Raw genomic sequence first — 11,297 nt, 5'->3', positions numbered from 1 at the left:
GATATATATTCAATAATTTACTTAAGACATTTTAGACTTGCAGAGAAAGTATATAACTACAAATAGAACAGGTATTTCCAAAAGTTCTGAAGGATATTCTAAATATGAGTAATCTATAAGTTGTCCCTGGGGTTCACAGCCGTACTTATTTTATTTGCACTTTCAATAATACGGAATTACACATTTACTAGTACATTATACAAACTTTACAAAATCTATGTATTGATGAAATAAAGCGTGGATTATGAAACTGAGCAAACAGATTAAAATAAAACAAAAAAAATGGTAAAATCCTTGTAATATTTATTTTGCATGATTCGTAACAAAATGCATTTGACAAATAATAATGACATCTCAAATACATACCAACAACACAGATATAAAAACGTAGACTAGTAGACACCTAGGTATTTATAACACCAAAAAGCAAATAGGCACCACCTCACTCACAAATACTTTTAAAATACAGCATATAACAAAATCCCGTACACTGTTTACTCTGAAATATACCTTAAACATGATCTATCAAAACAGCTATGCGATATATAATGACCAAATGTATGAATAAATTTGTTAAGTGAGGAAGGTACTACTTAAGATGTAAAGAGACTAACGTTGACCAGTTGAATCTGTGGCTAACCGCTCAGGTCGAGTTGTCCTTAGCGCTCGTTATAACTTAAGTAGCGCGTTTCAGGGTATGACAACATCCCAGTAATTTGTAGCCGAAGATGGTAGGTCGCTACAAATTGATCTGTCCATTTTTAATTACTTTCTCGTAAATATTCACAGACAGTTTTAAGCACGACATCTGACAAAATCCGTATGTCAATTGACAGATGGGATAGAATCGAAGAGTACTAAGAGTTAATTTGACAGATGGAAGAGTCAGCTTGTCAATGAATGTTAGTTTTAGTCAATAGACTCTACAATTTATGCTAATTTCAGAAATTACGGGGTTTTCGTTATATGCCGTTTTGAAATAACAAACGCAAAGCGACAATGATATGATTACATGGATATGATACTTTGATAGCTACAATCTTTATCTTACAACCTTAAGAAACATTTCACGATATTATTATTGTCTCAAACTGTTAAATTATCCTTAATCTGCTATGGGATATATTTTGGTTGTTGCATCGTGAAATGAAAGGGTAATACTAATGTACCAAACTATCTACAGATTTGTCATGGACGTTTGAGACTAACTCATTTCAAATAAATAACTAAAACTAAATATTTACAAGTGTTGGAGTCAGAGATAGGGTTTATTTGGTTTAGATTAAACGTAAAATGGTAGAAAATATAAAAGAAAACGTATATGAAATTTTAGGTCCCAAATACAATGTTAAACTTCCCGAACATTGAAATATCGATACAGATATTTAAAGATCTATTAATACTTTGTGTTATAAAAAAAAAACCAAAGAATTTGAATTTGCGAAACCTTTAAAAAAATTATGGATTTATATTGCATACCGATCTTTAAAAAGATAATTGTCAAGGTCTCCTGACAAAAAACTTTGAATTGAATTATATTACTTTGTAAGCGCTATCTGTATCACATTACAAAGTGATACGGTAGAATTTCCAATGCATACAAATGTATTGATATTTAAGGGCTCGTGAATTCATTCGTGTAACAGAGATAACGCTCTACGAAGTCACTCATTATCTCTTTCTAAAGGTCGATGCAATTATCTCTTATTTAAGTTTTCATATATAGCAACTCTCATGCCGCTTAACAATTTTCTACGCCACTACACTTTGGATACTCATACACATCTAACACTTCCCCTTACTTATAAAAATAGCTGTAAAATTTACATTACTTAAGTTCTAAATCATTATTAGTAATATTAAGATGAGATATGTTTATAAGTAAGGGGATAATACAATAAAGCTTTAATAACATTTATATATAACACACAAGCGGGTAAGCGCACTTCGTTAACTTGGATTATTGAAATGTCAGATTTTGACTTAACTAGATTCGGGTTATTTTCTAATAAGGGAGCGTTCAAGTATTACGTAACGTATTTTTTTTCCTTTTGAAAAACGTTACGATGCGGGGCGGGGATTAAATTACGCGTTATTGTTAATATTTTTTTCGACTTACACCACATAGTAACTAAAGAGTCACTAGGTGGTCACGAAACGTTTTACTATACTGGGGTACAGTATTGTACTTGGGTACTGAATAAGGTTACGGCGAGTTACATGGGGGGGGGGAGGGGGTTAATAGTCTCCAAAAATTTTCGTTACGTAATACTTGATCGCTCCCTTAACTAGAGTCGGGTTATTTTCTCTCTTCTTTGATAGAGCTACAAACGTCACAGTATTAAAACTACATAAAGGTGAGCGAAACACAGTGCACTAAGTCAAAAAGGCTCACTAAGGTACAAAAACGCTAAAACTTCTAGAAATTATTTACAAAATTTTGAAATGCATTCTATGCCCAAATATAACAGAAAACGCGTAAGACCTTCATGGCTGTTGACAAGAATAATCATCAATAGCCATATGTCTTAGCAAAGAAGTCTTGAAATTGGGCTAAAGCTATTGGTCAAAGGCTCAAACTGATTTGCGAGTCAACGCCATTCCAGTTTAGTGGTCGTGCAGTCGGTCGTGAGATCGACTCGACGAGCGCGAAGTCTTACGCTGGTCAAGATAAGCCGCCGGCGCCCAGCCTTCACCTTGACCACCTGCAAATTATTGTTACATAGTATCTATATACACAGAAATAAAGATACACATACATTAATTAATATATTTAATATCTAAACATACTTGTAGAAATCGAACTTTATTAAAAAAGTAGGTTCTGTTAAAACTCCAAAGTCAGTAGTAAATATTATAAAGTAAAATAAAGTCTGCTATTGCTTTCAAACCGAAAATATATTTAACATAATTCTATTCATATATAATTAAATATATTACATATAACTAGCGGATCCGACAGATGTTTTTCTGTACACACGTCTTACATAAAAAAAATATCTAACAATGTAAATCATTCTCGACTCTACTTTAACACACAAAAATTTCATCAAAATCTGTCCAACCGTTTAGGAGTTTAATTATGAGCACACAGAACAGAAGACTTATATAATTCTGTGGCCATAGGTCAGAATATGATAAATGCAATTTCATTACGTTATAGGGACAAGCAATTAAATTATTAAGAGATCTTGAAGGCATTATTAAAATATGAAACACTCGATATATGAACGAATGTACTTATCATTGTCTGATCTATGACCACAGATATATACCAGCTGTTTATTTGCTGTATAGATAAATAACCTAGTTACTGCAGCGCCATCTTCCGGGCTCATTTGTGAATGTAAACCATCCAGGGCGCCACCCAAACGCATACAAAAAAATTCATTCAATCGGTCCAGTCGTTTAAGAGGCGTTCTGAATTATATATATCATAAATGTTAATTGATCCGATGGAGCAGAAGGCTCACAGATTTCCACACCTGGCTTATCAGCCTATTCCCATCACCTAGTAATATAGTTACCTGCAAGTCGCACGTACCACCATCCCGCGCAGCCCACCTTAAGCAGCTCTGCGTGTTGCCCTTCCCGAAGAGATACCTCACTGGCACCCACCGCGGTGTAGTCCGACAGGGCCATGAGCGCGCAACCCACCGCCTATTCACCAAATCCCACGTTAACATTGTACCAATTGTACAAAAACAAACCTTTAGAGTTAGTGTCTAGTGTACAAGATTGTTCTGGGTACAAATAGTTATGATCGTAGAATAATGTCAGATTTGAAAAAAATCCAAAATTTACTTTTTATCATATTTGGATACTATATTGACTAAATATTACGGCTACATAAAAAAAATCCATGTGTTTTAAATTTCAAATTAATCAGTCTTTTGATAGAAACATGTGATTTTTCTAGAAAACTGTGTAATTTAATGTTATTATTATTATTTTGTTTCAAAACAAACCCGTTTGTTTGTTTGTATGCCAATTTTCATAATAACAGAATATGAATTAAATAGTTATGACAAAAACTAACATGACTATATTATTTTGAAATGGCTGCCCTGTAAAGTTTACTATTTGTCAGATACGTCACAATTCTACGACTATGACTTTTTTAATAGTCGTTGGAAGTGCGGTTGTTAATGTCAAGTATGCAATTACAGATAGAAGTGTATAATAATTATCGTGTGGTATTTATCACATTCATTTTTATTCTAGCTAAAGGTAGTGAAACTTGTCACGAGACAAATGTATGTCGTGGCTAATCTAGGCGAGTTTCCATGTAATGTTATTGTCCATATAGGTGTGGCATTGTTAATGTGTTACCGTTCATCTATAACACACACTCATGCACCTTAATCTTCCAATAACCACATCATGCGTGACCAAAACTATTATCACCTCGCGTGTAAAATGTTTTCATGCACGTTGTTAGTACTTTCATATTAACAATATTTTAACTGCGTTATTCATGATTTTAATAGTGGAATGCAGTTGAAATAATTTTAATATAACGCGTTAGTTTGTTTCGCGAAGCCATGCACGAGTACGTTGTTACGTACGCATAGTTTGGAAAACCTGAAGTCGATAATGTAATTTATAGATAGACTTAAATATATCAATATATACTTATAAATATATCCGAATTATATTTGATAGACACCTAACCAAAATGATAATTAAAATCGTAAATACATACATATTTTTAATCCCTACAGATAGTAACTTATTGCTATAACCTAATGTTTACGATCATCAAATATGTGTATAGATAATATATTTAATAATGAAGATATAGATCTACATTCATAAGAGTATAGTAAGAAGTCCTGACCTTGACAGAGACCAGTGTGTGCCATGAAAGATGTGCCGTGCGAGACTATAGTTTACCCGTATATATACGTAAATACGTCCCAATGAATCTATAGCTGGTAAATAAATGATACAACATCGATAAGCGAAGCGCACAGTATCATACGCACACGACAATGAGTACAAACAAAACACTTACACAATGTTAAATCAGCGACTACACGTCGTCTTTGGCAATAAAATTATCTAAATCAGTCTTATATACAAGGCCCGGATTGGGCTAGTACTGGGACACGTAAAACGTGGAGTTGGCTTGTGTGGAGCCCGATACGGAAAAGAACTGAACCATTCTGTGTATGGTACCGTTGAGACCGACGGCCTCCGTCACCTGTTGAAAACACAACATACATTGCTCCCTAGGCTAATTCCGAGTGACCAGTGCAAACGTGATCGAACTATAAGCGATGACTGTGGCAAAACAAAATGCGGCAGCGGTTGTGAGTCTGTTAGAGCTTGGTAAAGAAACGGAACGGAAATTGCTATATTCTTTTTTGGAATATTCCTATTTTATATTCTAGACGAATGTCGAAGCATAGATAACAAACCAATGATTATTTAAATTAACAAAATACATATTTGAAAATAATTAAATAGCGTAAGATTTAGTTTGTTTCTAAAAAACGTTTATTTTCTAACATATTTCCTATCCTGGTACCAAAAATTTAATATAAAACAATCGTTTTTAAAGGAATAATATGTAATACTTAAAAATAATCTAAAATAATCTTCTGCATTCAGACTACTGAAAGTAGTTGGATTACTGATGTGATATTGCAGTACGTAATTAATCTGTTTTCAAGTCAAAATGTCTATTTAAAGTTATTTATTTTATATTTTTTACATATTCTGTAAATTCCTAATAAAACACTTATGTATAAATTTTAATTAATATACTAAATATTTTATAAAGATCTATTTGGGAAGCACTCATTGTAAGTGAGTTTATAAAAGGCACGTATACGATGACGACCATATAGTTACTGAATAGGTTAACGGACTTTTTTCATTGTCCTTTGAGTGAACTGACTAAAGTTCAGCTATTCGCCAGTGCCTATATTGCTCTGTTTATCTATTACAGGTTAGGTTTGTGCGTGTATTTTTTATAGATTCTTCTGCAAGATTTTATTTTTTGTAAATAAAAGTCTACAGAATATTCACGATACAAAAGCACAACCCCGTTCCGTTTCTTTACTCTATCACCTCTATATTGAGATACTATAAGACACTTTGTATTAATTCGTGGCCTAGTTAGTTCCCGGGAAGCGAAGTGCGTCAGGATGGCAGCCTAGTCATGCGCTACCCGGTGACACCGGTCTAGAACCCACATTCCTATAAAATCACTTTCCACTTACATTATTGAGCACTTCACTCACACTGTAAACCCAAAATTAGTCACCATTATTACCGTTTACATCCCAGACCTCTAATCCTACAGTTAGTTAGCGGATTTTATATCCAAACCAGTCGTAAAAGATACGGCACGTAATATAAACAATCGACTCGCGAATATGATTGGTAATTGGATATATAACCCGTTTAGGAATTAGCCGAGAATATACAAGAGATATTGCCTTATTAGTTGTAATACAATTGATAATAGCCTGCTTGAACGCCATTTTTTATTATCTTTTCCTTAATGTTTTTAGACGTACACATTCAATGCTATTTTTAACAAAACGTAAAAAAATTATTAAACCTATCTTTTATGTTACAAACATAAAGCTCTGTAGAAAAATGATTACATAACATTCATACAAGAGCTCAAAAACTAGAATTTCACCGATTTAACAATAAAATTTTCTCTCTTTTAATCACAGCGTAAACACAATTAGACAGAAAGAGACGAAGGTATTTAAATCCGTTTAAATACAATGTCTTAATGAATGAGATCAAAGTTAAACGAAATTAACGTACGCACGTGCGCGTCTACGTACCGGTGCGTGCTCGGGTTCGTCTTCTTCGTCCTCCGACGGGTCTGTGGACCAGCAGGGCTCATCGTGATTATCACAAGAACCTGTTCGAGATGGATTCGAGGGTGGCTGTGGTCGCTCCTTTTGGGGACCCAGGTCCCAGGAGCTGGTTTGTATTAGTGTCCTGGAATTATTTTAACTTTCCGAATCAAGACTATTAAAGAGAATCTATTTATTATACCTATTACTATGTACTATACGATTTAAAAAAAAATGTTGAGACATCGGTTATATTTTTATAAGTACGTAAGTTGTACTTTAATGATTAGAAACGCGTATTTCTGACATTATTGTCAAAACTCGAAATTTCGAGTGCTTTCCGGCAATGGTGGTGACGAGAGACTTATATTAATTTAACAAATTTGATGTCAAAGTCATTTATTCATTTAGGCAACACAATGCACACTTAAGAACGTCAATAAAGAAATACATATTAAATGCTTCTAATTATACATTTACTGCCAGTTCTCAAATCAAGGGCGTAGGAAGAGAAGAACTGGCAATAAACTCTCCGCGATGTGGTCTAATTGTGAATGTCGATGAAATTAAAATGATAACTAACGCATATTAATAGGATTTCTTTAATATCATATTATTTACTGTATGTTGTATATATTTTCTTTAAATGACAGCTTTAAAGTGTATTTCGTTTAGTAAAAAAACTGTGACTTCGCTTAGCAATAACGTGTTTAAAATCACATCAAAACTCACCTATGATTCTGTGCGTATTGCCTGACCCGTTCTCCCTTGAGTTCCTTGAGCTGGTCAAGTAGAACCCTTTTGATCCTCTCGACCCACGCTCTTTTGATTTCAGCTGTGGGCGCACTTATCGTATGCACTTCGGCCCTGCCTTGACGCCATACTTCGAACTTACGCACATCACCCTTTACGGACTCGGTTAGACCGATTTGGGACATCTGAAAACGATTAATAAGGATATAGTTTTGACTCCAGTTTTACTGAAAAAGTCTAGTTTTTGCGTTTTTATTGTTAGGGTTCCTCGCCGACAGTTCTTGGTTCGAATACGGGGGAAATAAGATAGAAATCTGTTGCAAGTTCTTTCTGAAAACACTTTTTTTTTATTAATCATATCGCCCTTTGTCTTTGGGTAAAACATACTTTTCCAGCTAGGTTACTCTGTAAAACCGATTCCAATAATAATAACGTTATCTAACAATGAAATCCAATTCCCACAGAGTACCTCCAATTAGGATTACTGAAGATATTTTCCTGAACCAGAAACTTCAAATATCCATACAACTTTAAAAAATATATGAATTAATCGTGGATAAAAATTTTCATGGTTACCATGGTTACCATTATTTTCCTAACATCGTATACATGGTAACAAACGTTTTGTAAAGGTCAACCTCTTATTTAGTCTCACCTGCAAGTCATGTTTGAAGTGGTAAGTGGCCTTATTGTGGCTGTTCTTAGCGGCTGGTTTGCAGAAGAGCATGGCTTTTTCGTAAAGGAAAATATGTCTGCGTCGCGGACGTATACGCAGTCGGAGATCGCGTTTGGTCTCAGAAGATACGAGGAAGGATCCTTGTAATAGAAGTTCGCCTTGTTGATTGAGATCAACCTGTAAAGATATAAAAAAATAATATTCATTATATTAATAATGGCTCTACAATAAAATGGACTCCGCCCCTCCAACGTGTCATATCATGACCGTGCTAGGACCGTGTCATACCATGACCATGCTAACAGTAGCAGTGTAACAGTGCCATACTAAAATCGTGTCAGATAAAAACATATTCAAAGTAGAGATTTTGACGCTGATGAAACGATCCGTGGATGGAACAATGCAACACTGGTCCGTGAAGGCGGCAAAACGGTGAGCGGGTGGTGACCGTTGTATATGTTGCCTGACTATATTAAAACAATTTTATATAAAAAACCCTCATAACTCATTGACCATAGCATGGTCATGACATGACACAGTGTAGTGGAAATACTGCTTGATTTTTTAAATATGCATGATATACATTAGATTTTAAAAATTTATGTTAAAATATACTGACCGGTACACCAGTTATAGCGATCTGGTGCATGGAGTCATTCACGCATTTGAGGACCACCAACATACAGTCCAATGCCTGTTGGAGACCAGCACTCATTGTCCCACAATCGCTATACCGGAGGAGATCCTGGAATAAAATGATAATAATATTATTGCTTTATTATCTAAATATATTTTACACATTTAATATTACACTTTTAAGTAAATTGTAATTTGGGCAGAACATCCCATCAAATCCAGTTTGACAGTTAATTAAATTTAAAAAAGTGTACTATGTATGTGCGAATATGTCTGAACAACTTAAAACAAGATATAATTTCCTAAGAAACCTCAACAGTAGCGAGAACTGCTTTTGTACTATGTTACAGACAAATAATTTCTAAAATACATTTAAGGTCATCTTTTTAAGATTACTAGAATATCTATGTTCAGACATCAACGTCCGTCCTCTTTAACATCCAATATTGTCGATATTAATAAGAAGTTACAGGGTAAGTTGTACTATGCGCTGTGTTCACTAGTTTAATCACTCCTCACAAATAAGTAACTATTAAATGTATTTCGGTCCAGATATCGCTGTAAAGACGCCGGAGAGAAGGACCTATGCGTTAGCAAGTAGCTCGTGGGTAAAGCGTTCTCTAGTTTCCAAGTCTCACTTTAGATCGCTGCGCCAGCGGAGTAAGTAAATAATTTGTACTTAAGAAATTCAAAATGTGGTAAATGTACGTACGTATTAATGTATGGACCGGACCAAACATGTATCCGTAAGCCTCGTTCGAATTCAATTTACCAACTCAAATAAGAGAATATCATCAATACATAGTTGTTCTATGTACTAAACATGACGAAGTTAAATATTTTAAAAGCTTGGCACCCCGATACGGAGACTAAATTAAGTATTTTTAGATTAATTATTTTAGCAAGATGTCCAAATTTCCTCAGTTCCCGTTTATTCCTAACACCAATAAAAGGAATAATGATAACTGACCTTTAGTAAAAGCTGATATTTAGTAATCCTTTGCACTGGTTTGAGCAAATAAGCAGCTAAGGGTAGCTTGTGACCGAGACGTTGTTGGCAAGCCTGAAGAAATAGATGTGTGTCCACCAGTGTCTCTCGAAGCCTTTCTGAACGAGGTATGTTTTGGCAATAATAACTGTATAGGCGGAAGAATGTTTCTCTCTGAAATTTTTAATATTGAAGTATAAATATAAGGAAGAAAGAACAGAAGATCGCATCTACTCTAATGAAGATCTTTTTGGAAGTCTGAATGCCGTGGTCTAGTGTCATATAGACTGTAATATGGTCTACAAAAGTGATTGGTTAATGATAATGATCAAAATCCAGACTTTTATTACTAAAATGCCTGCAACGCACACGCGAGTCCTGTAGTATTAACAGCAGATAAGGCTCCTACCAGTTTATGCCTGTTCTATAAAAAGAATTTGAAATTACCTTTTCAACAAAACAGAGCGCGACAAGTTCTGTCGCTGAGATAGATTTTTCTAAATCCTTAAGAAATATTTCTTGATGGAATGTGAAGAGTTCGTGAAGGTTCCCAAACAGAACATCTGCCTGTCCAGCTAGTCCTGGTGGCAGGGCGTGTTGGTTTTCCGCTTTTTCAATTTCATCTTTGTATCCCTGTAACAGACAATAGAAGATTACATAGTGTTTCAGTCTCGTTCCGATGTCTCAAAATTTGTGTGCATGTGGGTGAATCAAGCGGAGCTGCTTTTCTAGTTATATTTAATTTAGATAAGGTGACGAGGTTCACAGAAGGTGCACATACATCCAACCTAATAAAGGATGCCATGACTTTGAACTGTAACACATTGTCTTTTAAAAAACAAAGCATATTGTGTAAAGATAATCAGGAATTTTGACTTTTTACTTGGACACATTTGTCTTTAAAGCAAACTCAAGCGCGAGCTAAGCTAAAAGATATTTTAGTACATGATGTACCGAGTCAAACGAAGACGGGTATTCACTGATGGCATCGCACCACTGTTGAAGACGCCTATCGTAATCTTCATAAATTGCTTCCAAACAATCGCGATGTGTTATATTTTCACCGTGCTTTTGGAAGATGTTTTTAAAATTCTGTAACGTCGACGACCAATTACTGAACGTCTGATTCTTGTTCAGGCTTCGAGATTTTTTGCGATGTTTACTTTGATATCGTTTGCATTTATGACTATATGTTTGTTTATGATTAATTGACAATTTTTCGCGCCTTTTCTTTCGGTACGATAACGTTGAATGCAAACTCCGCACGTAGCTCTCTGTGTTGCTCTTCGAACACATTGTTGAACGTTTTGAATGGGAGCCCGTGGAATAGTGGTCTATTATAGTGTTATTCCATTCTTTCATTATTCTTTTATAATCATTCATTATATTCATAAAAACATCGTTCGACGCTTTGCTG

General features: G+C 34.7%; 1 protein-coding gene across 7 annotated transcripts in view; it reads right to left on the bottom strand.

Annotated features, from left to right (window-relative positions):
* Positions 1-2,181: 2,181 nt before the first annotated feature.
* LOC125059488 (guanine nucleotide exchange factor DBS-like) overlaps positions 2,182-11,297 on the bottom strand; it is a 97,755-nt gene continuing 88,639 nt past the window's right edge. For 3 of the 7 annotated variants that reach the window (XM_047663910.1, XM_047663912.1, XM_047663911.1), the window contains exons 13-20: positions 10,328-10,513; positions 9,863-10,054; positions 8,876-9,001; positions 8,236-8,433; positions 7,560-7,765; positions 6,813-6,972; positions 3,528-3,660; positions 2,182-2,705 (exon numbers count right to left, since the gene is read on the bottom strand). In XM_047663910.1, the coding sequence (XP_047519866.1) occupies positions 2,608-2,705; positions 3,528-3,660; positions 6,813-6,972; positions 7,560-7,765; positions 8,236-8,433; positions 8,876-9,001; positions 9,863-10,054; positions 10,328-10,513 (1,299 nt within the window). In that variant the 3' untranslated portion in view covers positions 2,182-2,607. Of the gene's footprint in view, positions 2,706-3,525; positions 3,661-5,017; positions 5,207-6,230; positions 6,253-6,812; positions 6,973-7,559; positions 7,766-8,235; positions 8,434-8,875; positions 9,002-9,862; positions 10,055-10,327; positions 10,514-11,297 lie in introns of those variants that run through there. The other 4 variants (XM_047663913.1, XR_007118677.1, XM_047663914.1 and 1 more) reach the window with 4 other exon arrangements.

The sequence above is a fragment of the Pieris napi genome, chromosome 20, assembly GCF_905475465.1.
Source record: "Pieris napi chromosome 20, ilPieNapi1.2, whole genome shotgun sequence".
In the NCBI taxonomy this organism is placed as follows: Eukaryota; Metazoa; Arthropoda; class Insecta; order Lepidoptera; family Pieridae; genus Pieris; species Pieris napi.
The sequence above is the reverse complement of the archived record's forward strand: the minus strand, read 5'-3'. Positions and strand labels throughout refer to the sequence as shown.